General features: G+C 37.1%; 1 protein-coding gene across 1 annotated transcript in view; it reads left to right on the top strand.

Annotated features, from left to right (window-relative positions):
• Nucleotides 1–24803, top strand: part of LOC139966720 (E3 ubiquitin-protein ligase MYLIP-like) — a 48681-nt gene that overhangs the window by 8751 nt on the left and 15127 nt on the right. Inside the window, exons 2-4 of the mRNA XM_071970030.1 lie at nt 1970–2069; nt 5570–5660; nt 10814–10975. Coding sequence (XP_071826131.1) covers nt 1970–2069; nt 5570–5660; nt 10814–10975 — 353 coding nt within the window. The remainder of the gene's footprint in view (nt 1–1969; nt 2070–5569; nt 5661–10813; nt 10976–24803) is intronic.

Here is a 24803-nt window from a genome sequence, read left to right as displayed (position 1 = left end):
CAGATTCTCCTCGTCGTTTTCGTCTTAATGCAAAAATTATTTTGAGCTTTAAAGCAAAAACAGGATTCTCAATTTACCGAGTTATTGATTTTCCTGCTAGATTCCATAATCTGTTGTAGAAGGACAACTTTTGAATCCCCGGAGGCCAAAATTTAATTTCCTAAAGTCGATTTTTTTCCCCCATCCGGCCTGGAGGGGAGAAATTTCACATTCCCAATTTTCGTTTAGCTCTGGTGTATATGCACTTGTGTGTGGTTTCCGCTGAACAACCTGTGCTAGTAGAACAATTTTGTTTTATAATGCTACCAATTTCTGTTCAAACATTTGCTTGCAAAGTTTGACTGAAACTGAAGAAGTTGTTGTTTTAATTAATGTACACAAATTAGGAATCATTTTAAAATTTCTAAGTACTATTATGATCAGGATAATTTGTCTAGCATCTCTATATCAATATTTGACAGCTGTTTGAAACAAACATTCCAATTTAGTCATTTCTTGCATTATAATAAAAACCAAATTTTTAGATTGGTAGATGAAAGTAAAAGCTTAAAAACTTGAAGAGCCATCTCACATGATGACATCACACATGTTATCCAGCTCCTGGATTAAGGAAGGGTTTAACCTGTCCAAAAAGGTTACATTCTTGCCATTTCTCAAAGTTTACTACGCTTGCAGTTGCAGGAGAATATTGAGATTGAATATTTTTTCCTCGGACTGTAAGATTAGTTTTTACATTGATTGCCATGGAATGAATATACCCTTTTAAAGTACAGTTTCTCCATTTTTACTATAAATCTTGAAAGTAGGGCCTACAAACCGTACGTGCAGAAAGCTGCACAAGTCCTGGCTGTTTACAGTCAAGTCACTCGAAAGTCGGATAAACTGCCAAGTGGAATTTTATAAACCACCGAGATTCTCTCTTCTGGATGGCATATGGTAAATAGATGATGGAGTGATGATGCTGTGATTTATTGTAAACTCTCAGTCTATTGAACTAAAAGGTTCATGGGCGCAGCCACAAGATCACATGTATGTTGTGCAGTATATTTTTTTCTTCTTCATTTGGTTGAAAGTAATTCTTAAATGGTAGGAAGTTGCTGCATACATGTTATCATTGATACAAGTATGAACCAGACATGAGGCATACTGGCATATTGTCAGGCTTTGTTAATATTGTATTGTATTTTTGTAATGTTTTTTTTTTGTATTGTATTTTCATTGTTTTTTTGTATTGTATTTTCTTTGTATTGTTTTTGTTATTGTGTAATATTTTTAGTTTTTGGAATTTATGTTGACCGAGCTCTCTTCACAATTGTTTTAGGACACTCAGTAGCAACATTTACAATGTTCAAATATGAACATTCAATTTACCAACCCCAAAAACGAACTATGTCAGTAACGAGTTTAGTATTGACAACCATTCAGCTTCAAGAATTAGCAAATTATTAAATGACAGTTCAAGCAGTACTTGTGCTACAGAACCAATCCAGTACGCAACATATTTATGTATCTTGTATAAAATATGAAAATTTTTATGAAAGTTAAGAACTGTGTTTGATGGCAAAAAATCCTCTACTGAGTCAATGGGCCAGTAATCGTTGTTTATGTCAATCATTTCAAATAAATGGTACTGTGATGTTTGACTGTGTTAACTTAAAATTGAACTAAAATTAACAGTAATCTATTGATATATGTTTTAAAAAACATTTAAATTGTCATCCGGTCAAATTTTAAAAGTTGTATATATGTATATATATATCTTGAACAATAACTGTCACATTTTCTCCGTCTTCCAGTAAAGGATTTACCTAAATAGTCCTACTTTTCTATTTCTATGCGTTTGTCTAAATCAGAGCTTGTTGAGTTTTGCCTTATTTGGTCATCCTCAACGTTTGTCTGTTGCAGGTAAACGTTTCTATCAATTTCTCAATGATTTATTTTTTTCTCCCCTCCCAACATTTTTGAATAGGTCTGTGACGACTTGGGACTGGTAGAGAGAGATTACTTTGGTCTCCGCTACCGATCTAAAAATGGGGAACTGCTCTGGCTGAACCTACGAAACACTCTCGGTAAGTTACAAACTGTACCAAAGCTCTTCGTCTCGAGAGAGAACTCAGGGTCGGCTGTGGGATTGTCTGACACAGCTGTAAAGACCGACAGATATTTTGCAGGAATTTGGCTGCCTAAGTTGTAATCTACAGTACAATGTGCATGGAGCAGAGTTAATAATTAATTCTTATACGCTACAGTCGTACTGTAGGGGTGAAGGTGACATTAATGTTCAGACTAATGGTAATTAATGTACCTGCAATTTTTCTGAAATTTCAAATTTTTACAGTCGATCTGCAGTGCCAACTAGGGGGTGAATGTGACAAGGAATTCTTAGAATGCAGTACTTAGCCCACCTGCAACAATTTCTGAAATTCCAACTCATGCCTTATCAGGCAATGCTCAAACTTTTTGTTGTTGTTGAGGTTTTTGTCTTTCATATTCTCTATGGAGATTTTTAACATGAATTATATATGTGATTAAATGGATTCAGTTGTGAGTGATACATGATATAAGTACATGATAGGGCACAGTATAACTGTATGTAAATTTGTAAATTTTAATATAAGCAGAGCTTTGCTTTTGAACCATTGAGTCATTTGGTTTGCTTCTGTATACGTTCTGTAAATTAAAGACAAACATACATACATACAAATATACATACATACACACACGCACACAAATACCCATACACACATACATACACACATGTTTGTATTACATTCAGACCCAGGACCCCATTGTATTTTCCATTGTTCAAATCCACGTACCCTAACCTTAACAATACCCCATACAATAGAATTCTTCCGAGGACGTGGTGATTCTTTAGAAATCACAACCGAGGAGGACCTGGAATTCTTTTGTTCAAATCCTTGGTCAGAATACAAAACAAACGCATACATACATACATAGATACACATACATACTATAAGCAAACAAACCAGTGTCCTAATGATAGCTTCAACATTAGTTACAGTAGTTGTGACAGAAGCAGTCAGTCTATTTATGCTAAAAACAAGGGACCCAAAAGACCTGATGAATTTGTTACAGACTGCAAAGCAATTAAACACCTCGGTGGCACCAAGTTACTATAATCTTATTTAGAGTACAAAATCACTGAGTATCGATCCTATAAGGCAATCCTTGTGAGGGTCATCTTCGAACTGTCTCGGCACACGCTAATGTAAGAAATTGCCTCAAGATGTATATACTTACAGTGGTGTAGATGAAGGTTATGATTTTGTCTGGGTAACTACATAGTATATGTGGCATAATAGAACCCACAGGGATCCCCGGGGAGGGAGGGAGGAAGGGATGGGGGATGTGCTCGAAAGTACATGAACTGCCTTCAAGATTATCATCCAAGTTTCTTCTCTCAAATGAATTTAATTGGGATGAATCACAATATACTTACAATATACTATACATCAGGCCTCGACAAAAATATTTTAAACTACTCGCCAACTGGGGACAGAGTCTAAAATTCTACTTGCCGAAATGTTAAATTTACTCGCCATTTTTTCTCGCTAATTTTTTGCGTAATATATTTGGCCTAGGTAGTGTGGCCTAACTTAGGATATCGCTGTATTTTCTACATTCAAAAGTCTACTTAAGACCCATTTTTTCACTTGTTCTTTTGTAAATTAATCTGCTTTCTTTGTAAAGCGCCTTGAGCAGTGACTTTTGTCTACTGATTTGGCGCTATATAAGTCTCTTTTATTATTATTATTATAGTGTTACTGTTAGTTGTTTACAACAAAAATGATCAATTTAAGTTGTGGTTCTTCGAAAGTGTTTAAAACACATGAAATTATAAAACGGTGAAACATTGTAAGTATTGTTTAGGAATTGGTTTGTTAGAGTGACCACAAAAATAAGCAATAAGCAAATGGCAATGGCATGCCAGTGGCCTTGGATAAATTTGCCATTCGAAGGTCTGTGGTCAAGTGTACAGTTTGCTTGGTGAGAAATGTGACATTTCACCAGACAGAACCGGTTGCATTGTAGTAACATTTTAAGTCAGTTATTAAAATGATTTATATAGCCAAATAGCCATTATTTTGTCCACTCGTCTTAACATTGAAAAGGAAAAGGTTGTCAAACTACATTAATTAAGTAAAAGTCTGTGCAGGAGTGGTACTGTACTGTAAGCATGCATCCAGGCCAGAGAAATGTGCAGTCGTACCAGACAGAAACCCTGCTGGGTTTAATCATCATCAATTAAAATGATTATGACATCTGCAAAAGCAGACCTGTCTCCTGTCCAGGTGTGAAATCGAAAAGTTTTGAAATCCAATTTGAAAACACCCGCAGTGTTCAGGCTGTTGAATGGTAGATTTGGAAGGAAGACAGAGGTCAATGAGAGAGAAGTGCCAAGTACGTTACCAGTTAATATAGGATAGGGTAGATAGGTGTGCACAGGTTCAGGAGACAGGTAAGTATCCTCATTCGTAAATATCCAAACCAGTAATCTTTGGGGGGGGGGGAAACATATTAAAAAGCAGTTATCTTAATATCTCTTTTAAATTTATCACTAAAATGAATCTTGGTGTACATTATTAAATAGCAAAACTCTGCAGCCCAGGAGTGTTTTTAAAAAGTGTGCATTTTGAGAAAAAGTTACATCGCTTCAAAACAAAACCTGAAAAGGGTTTAAAGGCTTTGAAGACTCGCTCCAAACAGCGTGCCGCGCTCTGAAAAAGTTAACTTTCCATTGCTTGCAAGTGATGTTTTCTGCTTGTCACTACAAAATGCAGACAGTAATGAAATGTGATACCTTGTTATCTTTAGCTGGACCTGAGATGTCCATCGCTGTATCGTTTGTACAGTGTGCTGTGTGTATTGACAGCAGCTGCATGTATTGACTGTACACTAGTGTCTAATTACGGAAGGTAGCAAGCTGTGTGTGTATTTTCTGGGATCGATGGTGGTGTCTAACACTTCTGTTACACCTTATTCGACACTCTAGGTCAGATTACCAGCATTAGACGTTTGCGCAAGTCTTCACACCCTTTAAGTCATCGTTGCATCATTACTGTGGTGTTTTCTAGTGGTTCTCTTATGTCTCTCTCTGGTTTTTATCACCAAAAGCAAAGTCAACCTTGACTGTGAAAAAATCCATATTCACACTAGTGTTTAGTTTGTATGTATTTTTTAGATCCTCCTGCAAGCAGGAACTCGCGAAGAAGCCATCATGGCTTATCAAAGCCACAAGCTGACCGAAGTCAGTCTCTTAGATTCATATTTAACGTCCATGGTTATGAACTGTCAATTGTCAACAACTCTGTAACTGGACGACATAGATTAATCTTGGAGTGACTCGAACCCGAGGACCTTATGATTGAAAGGCACCGGCGTTAACCACTGAGCTAACACTCCTAAATGGTTTGTATGGTGAGAAATGTGACATTGTCCCATTGAACAGAACCGTGACAGGTGTCGTTTACAGTCATTTATGGTGTCAAATGATTATGTTATCAATGATAGCAAATTATCTCTGATCTTTTTGTGTTTCTCACAGGTCACCAGTTACATGGAAAATCTCCTCATCGACTCAGTATCCAGGTCAAGTTTTTTGTCTCTCCAGCAGAACTGCAACAAAGCATAACAAGGTGAGAAGATCAACACACACTGAGCCCTACACACAAAGGGTCCACTCATGAGTCAAAATAATACAAACAATAGAAATCTGGGTGGAGGGAATTGTAATCAAAGTTTACAATCTTGCTCAAAGATAGTTTAGCCAGGCAGTAACTCCCTGGTTTAGCTATTAACACAGTGCTCACAGTGACTGGTACAGGGTTTCTTTGAAAAAGGGGGCGGGGGGGGGAAGGGGTGACCTGGGAGACTCGCATGGGTTTCTATGGAAAGAATGAAGCATAAAGAGAGGCATCTGTAAAAACTTTACTATGCCCTTTTCACAAAGCATGCTTTGCCAAATTATTCAGAAGGAAAAAAAAAATTGCTGATATTTTGTGGGGAATTTTTTTTTTAAATATGGAAGGTAAAATTGCTTCAAAATTTGCAAAATAACACCACCTTGAAACTAAGAACCTAGATTCATATGAAAATATCTTAATATGGAGGGGAGTACCTGCTCCCCATAAAACCCCTTCCCCTGGTCACAGCATCACCCACTGGAGGGTCGCCAAGGTGAAAATTTGGTCAACGAGCCGAAAAAAGTTTGATTACCAGTTAGTGATTTAGAAGATGACTTGAGTAACAGAACTGAGATTAATTTAAAAACAAACAACTTGTAATTTACATCACTTCCTTACCTATCTCCACATTACCACTGCCTCAACACTCTACCATTACTGGGTGACCTGGTAACCTTTTGGCACTGGCTTCCTCCCCACTTCCCCCCCCCCCCATAGTGACCAATCACCTCCGGTCACCCTACCGACTCATTTTACTACCAATAGTATGAAGATGTTTGCATAGGCGTAGGAGCCTAATTTGATTTGGGGGGGCTGTAACGACTTGCCCGAAATATATAACCAAATTTCGCAACATGTCAATGTGCATATCATATATAGTCGTTAATCGGTTATTACATGACATGCCACTAACCGATGAATACTATATGATATGCACACTAAGATGTTGAACGCGCGTAGCGCGCGAAAAATTTGGGTTATATTTTCCGTCTTATTACCCTTCCATATTGGTTTTAATTATTGGGGAAGTCGTTACAATAATAACGATAATAACAATATCAGTTTAACTATTGAAAAACACATTGCAAATTACTCTTCTTTCAGTAGGTGCCCGAAAAATTATCAGCATATTTGCCCGAATTTTCACCAAAAATTTTGGTTGGGGGGCTGCAGCCCCCCCAGCCCCCCTGCCTCCTACGCCTATGGATGTTTGTCTAAAGAGCTTTCAAGAGCTTTGTGTATCTTTAAGCCTTTGGTTACTAATAACCATCCACCCTACTTTTCTGGCTTCAGAAGTCCAATGGAGAACCCAACCTTCAGTAGCGAAAGAGAAAAATAAGGAACATAATGGGTTGACTTATTTGGTTCATTCCAATCGTTCATATTTCATAATCTTTCATAAAAGTTTGGTTGAGTTCATGAAATTTCGTTCATGAGCAAAAATACACTACCATGTCTACGGTGCTGATTTCCTGTGTACTGTAATGTGATATTTAAAACACAGATCTCTCTCCCTGGTATTTCGATTAAAACATACCTACAATTTTACAAGACCTAGAGGTAATTTAAATCATATCTGAAAATTAAGTAAATTCTTTCTCCACTGGGGCGGTAAACTGATTATATTTCATTACCACAGGTTAAAAAAAAAATTGTTCCTTACAACAATGGGAATTGCTTTGCATGCATTAACATTGTCAGTACAGTACTGTATACTATACACTGTAGAGCTATAAAGTGTCTGGAACCTTTCATTATTCACAAGGACAAAGCTATTAATGATAAAATTAAGAGGCCCTGAAATATTAGCTCGTAACCATGGTAATGCAAGGTCCCTGCATCATTGTTAATTTATGTACAAATGTAAGTGTCATCTTTTTCAATTGTAAATAGATTTCTCCTTCAACTCGTCTCCCACCCTTTGTCTCTCCCAGACATTCGCTAAAAAATTCTAGAACTCTCTTTCACGGTGAAAATACAGAAGGACTATTGTAATTTGTAGCATTGATGAAATGAGAAATGAAAAATGTGATACTGAAGAATTGGTTTGCAACCATGACAACAAAATATCTCTAGATTATACTGGATAAGGCTAGTTTGATTTCAATGTTTCAGAAATTTATAGTTTTCTTCTTCAACCTATCTGTACCTCTGTATGCTTTGAACTGTAAAATTGGCATGACTTTTGCGGCTGGTACTTTAGCATCCTATATGTATATTTTCTTTGGGGGGGGCTGGGGGCATGGGGGGTTAAGAAATTATGCCATTACTCAAAAAGTCCAAACTGTAATGAAAAAGTTGACACTGAAATATTAACCATCGTAATCATGGCAACACAAGATCTTTTACGTCACATGTTCAAAAATCTATGTAACAGCGTTTTTTTTTTTGCTGTGGGTTGATTGTGTTATATGACATTATCAGAGCTTTCTGGAATATAAGTAGATGTTAAAAAAAAAAAAATATGGAAGCATGTATAAATTTATTACTGAATATGTGTACATTTTCCCCTGCAAGCATGGTCCATCCCTTCACTCTTTAAGATAGGCTCAACCAAAGTAAGTTTACCCTTGAAGACCACCCACCACCTCCTCCTCCCCACTGCTCACCTTTCCCACCAACATGAATGGATTAATAACTACTTTTTGTAGGTTACTTTAGTAGTTTTATGTGCTTATTTGGGGTAACATGAATTTAAAATTTCTCTCAATACCAGGTGTTTTTTGAATCAGGTTTTTTTTTTTTTTTAGCATATTTCATTTCAATATTGACCACAACATTTTAGAACCATATATCCAAACCCAATTTCTAATGTGTTGTGTTTACTAATCCATCAGGGAGGGGTTTCGTAATTTGCATGATCTGAAATGAGAATATTTGCTATCTTTACATAACAATACAGCACTTCATCAAAATCCACATTTCACCAAATTGGTTAAAATTTGCAGGAGTGCTTACAATTTTTAACTTCACTGCTTGCTTACCTGTTTCCCCACAATGTTAGCTCTGTTATTCTACCGTGCCTAGAATGAACCAGTAGTTGGTAACCTTTTTCAACACTGTGCGCCCTCTATGTCCGGACCTTCTCCCGTCATGGCTCTTCCTTCTTCTCATTCTCCCACCCAAAGTGCCTAGACATCCGTTTTGTGTTTTGGATTTTTCCCATCTTCAATTTGTTCATTTGGTTTGGAATTAAACTTCAACATTGACAGACATACGATACTAGTGACTTAGATATTAGTAAATTCGACTCTCCATGCTTCAAGCAACAAGTGATAAATAACCGGAACTGATACTCCCAAATCTCCAAGTTGAAACTATAGAAGCAGCAAAACTCGGATACTTTTTGTTTTATTTTAGTTTCCTCTTTTTGAAAAACCATCTCTCAAGAGAAAACTGACAACTGACAAGTTAGCGCTAGTAAAGTCATTGATTACTACTTACCGTGTAATGTTCATTTGGTGAAAAATGATCCGGTTGCAATTTAGCCGTATGTGATCATTTCAGTCTGTTCATCTGTTGGTAAATTTGTTCAAAATTTTGAAAATAGATTTGCTAGCATTTGTACTGATAAAGGTACAGTAGGTGTATGAATCAGACACTGTAATAAGTCAGTAGTCCACCACTGCTGTGATGTCCCTTCTGAGCATCCATACTACAATATTTGTTTTGGTTTGAAAATCATTTCTCTTGAGAAAGTGACAACTGACAAGTAGGCGATTGCAAAGTCATGATGTCATAGGTTGTTCCTGGGAAGTCCCAATACAGTCACTGTTTACTTTATTGTGAAAGGATGATAAATGTCGTAGCAACAGTGCTGAGATTTTGGGCGGGGGGGGGGGGGGTTGGATGGGGGCAGATAATCAGAGAGGTGGACAGAGTGTAAGCTGGCTCATCCTGGTGAACATTTAAAACATCAGCATCTTCCATATTTCAGTCTTACAACATACACATGATGCCAAGTTGCTTTAAACTTTTCTATTCTTTGAAACAAGTTTTTATGATTGTTGTTATACTTGTTGCTATAAAAAATTTTATTCACTTCTCGGAAATTGTTGTTTAAGGTCACTGTTGTGTAAGCTATGCATTTGTAAAGGGCATATGAAACATACATTCACATTCAGTGAGTGATGGAATTTCATTGTGGTAGTGAAAAGGGGAAAGGAGAAAAGGTGAAAAGTCATAAAAACACACTAAAAAGAAAAAAAATACATAGCTACAGTGCAGAGCAAGCATTGACTGTTTATTTAAAAACATCTGGAGTGTTGGGTACTAACTAACTTAAAGCAACACACAGAGAACATATAGGGACTATATAATAATACTGCTGTGGGTAGGTTGAAGGTTCTAATGAAACAAAAATTGTAACAGAAACTTTGATTTAATTTAGTTGATTCTACCTATATAGTAGGTCAAAATGACCACTTTTAGTTTCAGATGATAAATAAAGTAAAAATGAAATTACTTCGTTCTCACCTTACCTGTCTCCTGTACTTAAACACTCGGTTCTATCCTAGCCTATGTACTGGTAACATTCACACACTGTAACCCCCCCCCCTGAGACCCCTCTAAGGTCATATCACCCTCTTCCTTCTGAATCTACCACTCAGAAGAGATCAACATCTCGTTTTCTTAGTGTGAGATTTTCATCCACCAGAATCAGCCCATGAATGCTTTCCACATGAATGCTGTCCACAATATATTTGGACTAGATTTAACCCCCCCTCCCGCCCAAAGAAAATAAATAAAAGAAAAAGTTGCAATATGCTGTATGTTTTAATCTTTAAAAATGTTTGTCAACAGACCTTCTCACCCAGCATCTTGCTATGCCATACAGGATTGATCACTTCCCAAAGGGGTAGGGCAGGAAGGATGGGGTAGGGCAGGAGGAGGGAGTAGGGGAAGTTCCTACTGTACTTAGTAAATTCCAAAATACAAAATCAGGTTTTATTCATTAGTTGTGGGTAATGTACACAGTAATTGTACGTTGCCCTCTTTCCCATCCCCCCCTCCCACCCCCTTTCCCCCTCCAAATCCTATTGTAAGAATTTGTCTGGAATTTCCAAGTGCTAACTTCGTTCAAATGTATTCATTTCCTTTTTCAGGAACCTGTTTTACCTGACAATCAAGAATCGATTCCTGTTGAGTCAGTACATGGTCTCCGACGAGGAGAAGCATCACCTTCTATCGTTGATCTGTCAGGCGGAGCTGGGACCTGCCGAACATGTTCTCTTTAATCAGTATCATCCCATCCTGCCAGAACTAGAGTAAGTCAGCTTTCTCATACATTTCTCCCATCGTATAAAACCTCTTTCTATGACATCTTCAGGTGGAACTTTTAAAATACTGCAATTTTGCGCCGGCATCGACGCGACCCGGCGATCTCTGTACAGAGTGACCCATCAAAGGGAACATTTAAGGTACCTGGAAAAGTTAAAATCTGTTACTTAAATAGAGACTTGTTCGCATTTGATATCGCCCTGGGGATCTGAAACTGAGAGGGTTATCGACTTTGTTGCGTGAACGTGCATTCACTGGCATACTGTACCCAAGATCAGACCCTGCAATCGTGATATCCCTTCAAGGGAGGGGGGTTCCTGACCTCGGCATGAGAGATCAATGTTGGAGTGTGAACGTTTTTGTTGACCACGTGACCAAGGATCTCTGGTTACTTTGCCCTGAGTTACTACTGAACATACATAAGAACAGACTTACAAGAGTCTAAAAGTGGGGGCAGTACTGTAGTACTATAACTAGGTACTTGATTTGTAAATAAATCGTCGTGGCCTTTTCGTTCAGCTTTCGTTGATGTCCCCTTCATCCATCGTTGTTCCACCACCCCTTCTCAGAGATGAACCCTTCCGGGGTCAGCTTTACCCCCCTCCTTGACTTGGGAGAACAAGAGCCTGATCCCTTTTGCATTCTCAAATTGTGAACAAGGCTACAGTCGACAAAATTCCACCAGTCGGGATCATATCCCGACTTGTAGGTCCGTGCATACCGGTGCTGTGGCCGAGTGGATAAAGGCGGTGGCATTTGAAGCAATGAGGCTTAGCAATCGGGAAGTTAGTGGTTCGATTCCCGGCCGGGTCATAATAAGGTGGGTTTTTCATCCAAGAGCAATCTACGGTTTTCCCATCTGAAATGACTTTCTAAATTGAAAAGATTCCAAATTTGAGTTAAAATGTTGAATTGGAAGCCACCCAATGTGTAAGTTGTAATCCATAAGCCCTTGCGGGCTTCTCCCACATTTGTGGTCGCTTAAGCGTCGTAAAAATAACTGCTGATTATTATTATTATTATTATATGATATTTAGGCAAAAACGTGAAAGTTTTTTGCCAATGAAATATTATACATGTCAAATTTGCGAGATAGTAAATTTCTCTGTTATGTAAGAGAAACCATTAATAATCAGTTACAATTAAGAGTAATCTAACAGATTTAACTACCCCTATACCCCTTTAACAGACTGAGGGGGACCCAAGTCTATATGACTACTATTTGAGTTGTTCACTGGTGAGGTTTGTAATTGTTTTAGTATGAGTAATAATAAACTTAGGCCTAGTCAGAAGAATGACTCAGCCTTCAACTTCCTTCATGTGTTCAAGGGTTTTTTGTCCTTACTACTAATTTCAAGTTCAGTGGGATGGGATTTAAAAATGAACCAAAAATAATCTTTAAAAAATAAAGAAAATTCTGTAAAGTTAATTAAAGTTAAAATGTATATTACTACAAACAGTAATGGCATCCATAAAAAAAAAAAAAAAAAAATTTACATAGTGCAGGAAAACAGAATTTGAAAGCATTTCTTAATGTAGCATCATTCAAAGTGTGATAATTAAACAGAATGATGATCAACCACAAACTTCTGAAAAAAAAAAACCCATATTTTTTTGACACTTCTGATAACCCCTCGAGAAACTCGAAAGATAATTTTGCCGTTCCCTGTCTCAAAATCTCTCCCAATAGTCTGTACTTAAGCATATTGTAATTAGTTTGTCATAAGATGTACGCACACATGACGTGACTCCATCGCTCATTATGTATCGCATTTCCAGTCCTTCAACTTTTCTTGAATTTCTTTCTAGAAAAGGAAACGATTTTCTTCCTCACACCTTAAAAATGTTTTGAGCTCAAAAAAAAGAAGAAGAGAAAATAGTGAACATGCTGCGAAATTTAAACGAATCAACCTGTCTTTGAAGCAAAACTCGCTTTGAGGATCGATTAGGACAAGTTTCTGGCTACAGATCGGGTGATTCAAATCTGTCAGAGCTTCGACAGAGAATCGCAAGATTCTTTGCGGGTCGTCGACGTTAGAGCGGGGGCGTCATCTTGACTCATACGGCTCGGGTTTGATAATTCTGTGCAGTTATGGAGACAGCATACAGACGAGTCTCTCCGAGACACTCGTCGATTCAAATTTATGTCCTCTCAGAAGATCTTTTTACCGCACGGGATGTGTCTTTAAAAAAATAGTATAAAATTACTTTGAAGTGTCTGTAAAGTGAAGTTACAACTTAGTCAAAGAAGCATGCCCCCTTGATGATGCCAAAAATCTAACTTGGGACTGTCTATGGGACTTCGGTTTATGTCACCAAGGAAAGTTGTGATGAAGCCGTTTTTACATTTCCAAGGAGTTTAACTGAGAGGAAACGGAGGAAGATTAGAGGGTGTCTTTAACTTATGAGCTGATGTAAGGTTTTGTGTAAGAACTACACAACTTAAAGGACAAAATGTTCACCTCCCAATATAAGCAGATGCCAACCATTTAGACCATGATTTGTGAAAGAATCAAAAGGAAGATGGAATTCGTTACAATATGTTTTGCAACAACATTCCCCTGAGAATTTGTCATATTTTTCACACTTGGATGTCTAGATTGACAAACCATATAAAATGAATTTTAAATTTGGATAAAATCTCTTTAAGAATTTTGAAAAATTAAAAATTGGCATTTTAAGAAGTATTTTGTAAGCTTTATTAAGCACATCAGTCTTGCCATTTAAATATGCCATGAAAATGGCCACTTATACTTTCAAACACTTTAAAAAAAAAATGGGCTTTCGTCATCTTTAATCGCTAAAAACAGATCTTTAATTTTTCCAAATTACCATACATAGTCCTTGGAACAGTTTAAGAGGTCAGAATGTTCCTTTTTTTGCTAAAATTTTGTGAGCAAAAAAAAAAGATATTTTAGATGTACAGCAGATGCTAAAGATGGGGAAGACTGTTGAATGAGTGCTCACTGTAGGGACCAGAAATTATTGCTTTAAGTAACCTAATCCTACAAAAAATTTGAACTGCCCTTCTTCTGGTCTTATAATCTTTGTAATGAAATAGAAGTACAAATAGCCTTTTGAACTTGTCAAATAATTTTTCCTAAATTTTTGACTGTTTTATAGCCATCGCAGGTCGTTCCGCTCTCAAATATCTGTCGCATTAATAATGCCGTTTGTGACGCAGCACAGTCTGGCAACTGATTGAAAAGTAAAGCTTGTTAGAAAGTACACCTAATTAATTGGAGGTTAGTTTATAATTTGTTGTGTTGTCTTCCAAAAAATAAAAATGCAGTGGGAGTTTATTATACAAAGACTTTTTAATAGTTGTTTGCTTTGGAAGTTTGTATTGGCAACCTAACCAGACCCATTGAGCATCACTCAAAACTAAGATTAAAAATTTAAATCAAACTTAAACACACTCCTAGAAATTTTGCACCAAATTCAGTTTTATATCAGCGAGTAACTAACAAGTCCATTTAAAGGGAGTGAAGACTCGCGCAAAAAGAAACGTCTAATGCTGGTAATCTGACCTAGTATTCGAATGAGGTGTAACAGAAGTGTTAGACACCACCATCGATCACAGAAAATACACACACACAGCTTGCTACTATCGGTTATTAGACACTAGTGTAATGTCAGTTCATACAGCTGCGGTCAATACCCACAGCACAGTGTACAAACAATACAGCGATGGACATCTCAGGTCCAGCTAAAGAAACAAGGTATCACGTTTTAATACTGTACTCTCTGCACTTTTTAGCGAAATTGGAACCACCTTGCTTGGAATCAGAGCCCATGTTTTCTATCACCAAACAGGAGGTGGAGGTCTGCTCGCTAGATGAAAAGGCACAAAACCATAAGCCGTGTAAGCTACCTCTCTATTTTGGCTAAATCATGTAACATGCAGTACAGTACAACCACACAATTCAAAAAGTTGATCAAAAATTTGATCCCTGTACAAATTTAACACCAAGTGCAGTGTCTGGTGGTTCCTCGATCCTAGTCAATTGCGGGGTTGAAATCATGAGGTTACGACCCAGGTTTACACAATCGGTCTCCGACTTCAAGGTAGAAGTGTTATTCAACCTGCCTTTATAAAAGCTTATTGTTCATGGTTTGTGTAACATATTTGGTTTTTTGAAATTGATCTGAATCACCTCAAGCCAATTTTTTGTACCTTGCTGAAAGTCTTATTTTTCTTAGAAAACTGGTTGAGATTAAAGTCACTGTTGAGAATTATAGTTACATGAAAATCTGTTTTTTATATATTTTCTTTATATTGAGAATTGTGCAAGAGAGCTTAATCTATGCATCAGTTTGTAAAATCGAAGAAGTATGTTATAAAATGGGTGATTTTGTCTAGGGCTGATCTCTGTCATTCTCAAATGGAAATATATTTGCCATTGTGTCATATTATAAACTACCTATTACATCGTGGCCTGACCTATTTATAAAAACTGGACTTAACTGACCCGGAGATGTCCATTAAATTGAAAACATGGAATGTCAGGGTCAACCCTGAGTACACATAGCCCTTGTAGACCCAGCTACTCTATCAGAATAAATATCTATGTCACCTACAGTGTAATTTGCAGATATAATAAGATACTGTCATTTCTTCAAGACAGGATTCGTGTTTGTTTCATATCAACGACCGGTTACTATAGGCCTGGCCTGAATTAGAACAGCTGCATTTATTTGATTTCACTCCTCTCTTACCTGTCTCTGTCCTACTGATGCACTCAGTCTACCTAACCTACAAAAGTTGAGTAACATTTATGCACACTGAATAACTTAACTGCGATAGAATAGTATTTTTTAAATACAGCAACTTGTGATGATTTATTCAACTATCGAATATTCGTCATGAAAATTATGTGCATGAATTATATAATACCTTGAAAACGAAATATTTAACGTACAAAATGGCATGTGACTTGGAGAGGAACAGGTACATGAAACTAAGAAAACATGAAATGTCAAGGTCAACCCTGAGAACACATAGTCTTTATAAGACCCCAGCTACTCTATTACAATAGATAGATTTAACCTTGGTTGACCACCTGTATCATCATCTGCTGATAAGATACCATGATTCTTCAATGGAACGATGGCCTCTATTTATGTCACATTGGTCAGCAAACTGTTTACTATACACAATGACCCAGCCTACATTTGTATATATATATGGGAACTGATGCTTGTGTATGTTGAACTCCCTGACCAGGAGAGGTGCTGGTACATGAAAATAAAACCATGAAATGTCAGGGTCAACTGTGATTACACTTGACCTTTATCGACCAGTGCAACAGATAAATGGTCTAGAGCACCCCGACCTGAGTGTGGTTTGCATATCAATATATCAGATACTGCATATATAACAGAGCAAATGTTGCAATCAAGAAGAATTAAAAACCTAATCAATGGTGATTGCAAAAGGTTATTCGCCATCGTAAGGAAGTATTCACAGCGTGCATCAGACTTAAGAGTGACTTGGTACTAATAGTGTTTCTATCTACAGCACATGTACATGTAACTACCTGTAAGTAGTCGTAATATCTCTTGTACTCATACTCTGGGCATTTTCAAAGTCTAGGTTTCAGACTTATAAATACTTGTGTCAAGTAAAGTACTCAGACTCACATGTACAGTAGACACTTATCCTTGTGTATCCTTGTACTCACACATGTATACACAGGCGCCTAATGAGGAATTTGCCAATGGAGGGGCGAAGCTTGTAGGCAAAGTATCTACTGTAAGGGTAGCGCCATGACTTAGCGCGAAGGGAACAAGAAAATGTTTGGCCAAAAATGCCTCCCAGGTCGCTGGAAATGGCACTTCCCAGGCCTTTTCACCCAAGTTTCACCCAAGCATTTTCTATTTTGAAATTACTAGCGAAATCATATAAAAATACAAAAAATATGCGGGGGGGGGTCTGTCGCCCCCTTTGCCCCCCTTTGACTACGCGCCTGTGTATACAATGGGGGAATGGTGTACTCGTAAGTGCACTAGACTGACATTGCAATCATTCATTGCCCGACAGTATATACATAGTAAGTCAGTGGTGTGGAAAATTGTATACATTGGTCAGGGATTTGCTTGGGTTATATGAGTTTAGAGTAATCAGATGAAACCAACTCCTTCTAGCAGCTTTTGCATTCAGTCAACAATATTTACTTCACCTTACCAGTCTCCTCACAACAACCGCACACTCGCTGTCCCGTGTCTAGAGTGACCTGGTAACCTTTGACACTGACCTCCCATTTGTGGTCACCACCTCCGGTCAACCCTACCTTCTCATTTTACCACCCAAAGTGTCCAGTTAATTGTACTCTACAGAGCTGTCAAAGATCATTGTGGATTTTGGCCGTAATTTTGCGAGGGTTTCATGAGTTTATGTAAATTAGACAAGACCCAACTCATCTAATCTAAAACGTCTTATATAGCAGCTTTTACATATGATCAATAATTTACCATGTGGTACAATCTCAGCTCAAATTTAGAGTGTACTGCATAATTTATATGCATATTTGACATGTGTGTGTATACTGTAGCTGCTATGTTACTATGTAGACCTGTACTGATTAAATTTTGTGAGCTCCTTTGATCCAGTACGGTATGTTCTCCACGCAGGCTTGAAGAAAGGTAATATGGCAGGGACTAATTTATCCAGTTTAACATAGCAAAATGCTCTGCAAATGGTCAAATGGCTAGATAGTAGATACAAAGTGTAAAGATGTATAGCAGTTTCGTCCAGAAGAACCGTACGAGACAAAAGTTAATGGTCTTCAAAACTAATATATATTGTACACAGACACAAAATTTAAACACTTTAAATCATTCCCTGTATGGTTCAGCTTGTATTTATACATAAATGAACGAGCTTCAGCCTTCATACAAGATGAAAATTTGCTCTTTGAACATACATGTGACAAATTATCGTGTGACAAGCTCATCGAAGGTGACGAGATAGTCTGATCATGCAGCAAGCTCTTAAGTAGTATAACGAGCCAGCCAGTACATCAACAGACTTTGCTATTGTTTTATTAATGAGATGAAAGCATGCATCTACATGAATGGTTTCATCTTGACCAACACTGTAACAAAGAAATGGATGGGACGCCTCTGTTTCGGTTTTAATTGTTAATTTCGCTCCTCGCTTACCTGTCTCCTCACAACCTTAGCACTTTTGTTCTACTGTGACTAAAATTAACTGAATATTAAACCTTTTAACACTGTGAACCCTCTGTGATCGGGCCCCTACGGTCAATGCCTTCCCTTCTCATTCTACCATCCAAAGAGTCTAGAGAAGTTCGTTTTGTGCTCGGATTTTTTTCCGATCCAATACGGTCGGAACTGTGGAACGTTATGTCAGGAACTTGTCTGTTGTTTTCAGATGACAAAATAGTTTGTAATTCATGTGCAGTCTGACAAGTATGCTTTTTGATTTGGTTTTTATAAAGAAGCCTGTTGTGTTTGGTCAAAGAACATTTGAAGTCATCAGAAAGGTCATCAGAGGTCAAATCGTGAAACCCTTGTAAACATGTACATTTACTTTACAGTTTGTCAGATTCATGAAGAAAACTGCTCATGTTACATCAATGCATTTTTGCATCCTGGTTTGGAGGAAGTTATGTTCCTTAACTTCCTGTCCTGCTTTCATTTAAACATAATTGGTTTTTTGTTTTGTTTTGAGCTTTTCATTTGCTCGATCTCTGCAAATTAGACCAAAATGTTGGCAAAAATAGTGCTGATCATCGTGATTGTGCGATTACTTACAGTACTGCACAAAAATACTGAAAAAAAGATTGTTTAGACCGTTGAGATTGATTGCCTACTGGGGTGTTAAGGTGTGACAAGCTCAATGCAAGCAAACATTCCCCAGATGAGCTTGTATGATCAGCTCTTGGCAAGCTTAATTTTGTATTTAGGATAATTGATCAAAGAACGTAACAAGGACACTAATTTTGTTTTGTTCGGCCAAGAGATTTTTTAATGAGCAAGTGATTGATGAATTTGATTTGTTTGTTTCACCATTTTGTCCTTCAGACTGCTTTGTCATTATTTGTCAGTATTATGCAATACAGCGAATTTGGCTAAAATGCCAAACCTTCTTTTTATATTCGAAATCAAACTTTAGTGGCTAACTTAATGAACAACTGTAGATTATAGTTGGGTTTCAATACAGAAATAGCAGATGTAAATTTATCAGTATTTATCAACATTTTATCAATATTTATCAAATCAACTCAAAAATATCTGCCTGTGTATGACGTCAACAATTTTATATCAAATTTCATCCTTGTGTTCGGATTAAACTATCGAGATATCTCTCACCATGTCATCTAATCTGTAAAGAAAACAAACCTCTAAAATGCAGCTTTTCTGGAATCGATTGTTGAAAACTGCTCCACGGGACTCTATTGTATACTAAATTCCCTTTTTCATTCAACGACAACATCAGATTGTTGCAAAATTTTTATATTATGGAAAATGCAGCCTTTATTAAATTGGCTTTCAAATTCCAGCCTCCCAACCTCAATGGAGCCCCTTTTTCCAAAATATTTTGGGAAGTAAATGGTTTGATATCGAACGGTCTGTGTCTGTTGAATCTGTGTCGGAATGTAACATTAGACCACCTGCCGGAATGAGAGGATTAGGCGGATCTCTCAACGCCTTGATCCGATCGGCTGTCATTAGATCCGCGATACAATTATGAAAAATCGAAGTCAAATGAAAACATTTTTTTTCCCCCGAATTGTTTGGCAGTTTTCATCCTGCAGCAGTAATAGAATCTTGAAAGAATTTTGTCAAAGCAGACTATTTAATGACTGGGATATATTTAGAAAGAAAGAAAAAATGAAGAGAAAGATAGAGAGAAAAATTAAAAAATAAAACCAGCTTGCATACAAATCCAGGGCAAATAGTGAAAGAAAAAGTTTGATTGGGGGGGGGGGGGGTTCACAGGCCAATAAGTTTATAAAAGAAAGTGGAAGCTTGTAGTTTTATCTGGAAAAGACATTGTGACATTACTTTTGCTTTCATTTGATAGATAATCTATAGGCTTACAGTACTGTGTTCACTACCTTACAGCTTGTTATGCTTTATAGTGGCATAGTATGCCCCCACCCGCCCCCATTCCCCACCCCCTCCTCTGCAAGAAGATCCACAGCAACTTAAATCTTTTAATTTATCTTCTTAAGTTCTAACTTAAAAATCATACTTAAGCAAATGAAGGAACTTTTAACTTGTAACCACTCCTCAAATATGCTCAGCATCCAGACAGTTTTATGAGAAAGCAAAATTATTTTGAAATGCGAAATAGCTTACAATCAGTGAATGCATGAATCTGCTACCTTCAAGTGTCACCATGCATTTTGTCTTTCCTGACATTGATAAATGAATATTTTCAGATAGTAAAAATGAATCTGGTGAGAATTTTCCATCCCCCACATCTGTACTTAATTTTTCTTCTTTTACTGTTTAAATCACATGGTATGACAACTCTTTTGTATTAAAGAGATGGGGAAAATATGGTAAGGTCACCAATGTTATAATAAAGTAATTATGAATATTATTTTTTTCATCAATTGATGCAAAAATGTTGCTATATATATATAGGAATGTGCACTGTGTGGTATGACTAGTTTTGTTGACATCTAAATGCAGGATTACATATGTAATATATGGAGTTGTTAAGTACTTCAGTAAAGAAGTCACTTTCATATATTTTATGACCTCAAAAACCTCGAATTCTTTCGCTGATATGCAGAACATGCAAATTATCAAGCAGAGACTGTTGCAACTTAGATTTACAAACAGTTTACTCATTCTGTTTTTTCGTTTGCTACTTGCTTGCCTCCCTCTTTAAAGGTCATGTCAAACCCCCCCCTCACCCCTCCCCTTCTCTCCAGGAACAGATTTGGAAAGTAAAAAGGAAAAGCGATAACACACCTCATTTCAGGGAATAATTTAAGATTGTGTGAACCCTCGGAAAGAATATCTTTTGAAAATGTTTGAACAGCAATTTTGAGCAGAATAGAAACTTTTGAGGTAAGAATATTAATGATTTCACCAGAACTTGCAGATGGATGCTGCATTAATACTTACAGTATTGGAAGGAGATCTAATTTTAAATGTGATTATCAAACAGATTTTGTCAAAATGTTAGCAATGTTCTTCTGTCATATTAGTGATAATTCTTAAAGGTTAACAGTATCCCAAAATTTTTTATCACCCTCAAAATTGCTGGAAGTGTTCAAAAGTACTTTCCTTGAAGGTTTGCAGTTCTTAGAATTAAAATTGGATTTTTCAAAATGGACGATTAAATGTCCCAGTGTGGATAATTACTTTGAGAGTGGCAGTAAAATGCATTTTGAAATTTGATCATGTCTGACAATTATCAGACCTGAATTCTAGTCGGTATTTGGGGGTCACTACTTGATGACATTTAAATGAAACCCCTTCCAAGCTTAATAAACAGTTTGAAGATTTCTCAGATATATAATGAGTGGATTTCCGCAGTATTTGAATTCATGGACATTCCCAATTTTAATTGCTATGAAAAGATTCCCAAAGGGAGGGTGAAGTTGTGGCCAAAAGTAGAGTGGTACCTCGAGGGGGGCCCCCAAGTACCTCATTTACTATTCATCTTACCTCACTTACAGATAATTATTAATAGGTGCTTGTGAAATGGAAGAGAGTGTATGTATTGTATGTATTTTAGATCCTCCTGCAAGCAGGAACTCACGAAGAAGCATCATTGGCTTATCAAAACCGCAAGGTGTCCGAAGTCAGTCTCTTACAGGGACTTTAAAAAACAGAGTTAAAAAAGAAAAGAGAAAAGGAGATTTTGAGCAAGAAAGTGTGAATGCAGAATGGATGAATGGTAGACCACGACATGCCTAGTTTAATACATTGGTTTACTACTTCTACTGATCTCTATTAAAGCATACACTGAGTAGAATGCAGCGAATTAAATAGCCCCCATCCCTCCTCCCCCCACCCTCCCCCCTCAAAAAAAAAAGAGCCAAAAAAAAAAGGAAGGAATTTTGAACTCTATCCATTTGGTGCAAGACTTGGAATACTTTGAGATTTTTTTATTTTTTTTAAATTTCTTTCTAGCTTTAAATTCGCTCTACCTCTTTAAGACCATGAATCCTGGCGACTCCTCAGTGAAGCTTAAGTGGTGTTCAGTAAAAGCAGTCTGTTATTTTTCTCTCCAACTTGTCACTCAGGGATATTGTGTTTCAAGACAAGTTTATCCCAACCCATGAAAAAGAAATTTGGTAATCGGAGTTACAGCCGAGATATGCGCGTTTGGCATTATGGGCCTGTGTTTCTGGTTCAGTTTTTGAGACAGTGCATGTAATTAACGCAGACTCAAGTTTATTTCTCAAGTTTATTTCAGGAGTTTTTGCTCTCGGAAGCTGCACACCTGCCAAAGACAGATGGTGGTTGTATGCTAAGAGTGAAACCTTTCCCCGTGGTAGCTGTCGGGTTGTTAAGTGGGACTGTCATGAGAGCGTGTTAACTTTAACGCTACATGTCTGTTTGCCCTCTGGGCTTAAATATGAAGCCTAGAATAGGGAGTAGGAAAATGGTCATTTTACAACCCGAGGGTTTCAGTAATCGGAAAATCAGGATGGACAGAAAGACAGCAGTTATAATATTTTAATTGACAGTTTTTTTTATGTGAGTTCATTTGGGGAGGTGGGGAGGGGGGGGGGAGAGGGGAGGGGAAAGGGAAAGGGAAGGAAGGGGTTGGCAGGAAAAAGGAGGGACAGGCGATGGAGAGAGGGCATAGGGTTCATTTCGGATAAAGTTATGGACAAATTTATTTTGAACACATTTTGGTAAAATCTAGTGGAGTTAAGAACGTACTGTTCATGCAAAATGAACGTCAGAGTAACCGCCTCCCCCCCCCCCCCTCCCATGTCTCTCTGAGATTTCTGGTGTTGTCGCTATGCTCTCCCATCCCTCCCTGGCAGGAAAAACATGTGATTGAGAGGAGGAAATGGCTTGAATTATGAGATAAAATAATTGACAAGATAAAGAGAGACAACGCAATTTCCTATCACGACGGCCTAAATCATCTGTGTCGGTTTTGATGGATTCCATAAAACCACAATATTATGACGAGGGACTTCTTTCAACACAGGAAAGAGATGTTTATTTGTTCATTCCTTACAAATCCAATAGTTCTCAAGCAACATAGACCGGCTGCCTTCATAATTCATAACTAACCTATAGTGGTACTGTATAGTACAGGCTGTATGTATATTTTACATTATTGAAGCTACATGATGTGACTTAACATTGGTATGGTATTTTCAGTAATTTAACATGAAACCCAAGATCCTTATCCCTCCACATTGCTACACACACTATATATTATATGTGCCCTTCATTAAACTGTCCTAATTAATTATTCCATGTAACATAGACTGCCTTTTAAGTCATTATAACCTACTGTGCATGCTGTGGATGGGTATATATGTATATTAATATATATGAATATATATATAAATATATATATTTTATATATATATATATATATATATATATATATATATATATATATATATATATATATATAGATAGATATATATAGATAGATATATATAGATATATATATAGATATACATATTATATTACATCTATATATTACATATAAAGTAACTGAACATTTTGTGACTTCACATTTCTACAGCCATGAAACATTCAATTATTCAAACATTCATTACATTCAGCTTCCATTAATTTATACATCATAGACCCTCCCCCCCCCAAAAAAAAACTTAATTTTCTAACTACGTACATACATCTACTATATATACCCTTTGCAAACTTCTTGGTCTATAATTTCAAGAATGCAGTGCGTACATGCTTCATGATATCAGAAGTTTCTGTCGTCAATATTCGGACGGGGTCTGATATTTGATCTATCGGACACGTACTCGCAGTATCGTAACCGATACACTTCTATCGAGAGTGTTGCAGCAGGAAGTCATCCAGGCTGGTGCCTCTCATAAGTGTTCCCTGAAATTAATTCTCATTAAGGGACTGACGTCAGTGCTGGTTAAAACCTTAACTGTTTGAATGACACACGCTGTCAGAGACCCTAAGTGATTGTATTTGCCAAAGTTCTCCAATGAGTCATGTGTACAGTACATATATATATATGTCTGCTCTCTGTCGTGAAGCATAAACATCGAGAAATTTGATCCCCGGCACATGAAATCTGCATGTTCAGTCGATTGTTTGACTTTTGAAAGCAGCCTTTTAACTGGCGTAATTACTCGTATATGAATCGCGGCCAAGAAATTAAATATGTATGATGATAAATTAATTGAGTTAGATAAACACATATATATACAGATTTTAAATTGTTTAATGTTGAACTTTCCAAGCGATATTATATTATAGGGGAGAAATTTCATTATGATATGGTATGTATGTACTGTAGATGCTTGAAAGTTGTCACATCTAGTGAACTTTCTAAAACATGAGTGTATCATAGAAAGACTGTTTTTGGAGACAAAAACTGTTGTCACATTATGTACAAATAATTGAATCTGAATGAAGATAGTGATGTTAAATCAAGGGTTCACATCTTGGACGAAATTTGGTTAAAAATATTTATTTACTTCACTCCTCTGTTACCTGTCTTGACACTACTATTGCACTTTCCCATCTACTTTGCCTATTTAACTGATAACGTTTTGGCACTGCACCCCTCCCCCCCGCCCCACCCATTGACCCTTCTCCAGGGTCAATGCCCATCACCTCTCTTCCTTCCAAATCTTGAAGTAT

The sequence above is a fragment of the Apostichopus japonicus genome, chromosome 1 (genome assembly GCF_037975245.1).
Source record: "Apostichopus japonicus isolate 1M-3 chromosome 1, ASM3797524v1, whole genome shotgun sequence".
NCBI classification, from domain to species: Eukaryota; Metazoa; Echinodermata; class Holothuroidea; order Aspidochirotida; family Stichopodidae; genus Apostichopus; species Apostichopus japonicus.
This window is presented reverse-complemented; position numbering and strand designations above follow the sequence as displayed.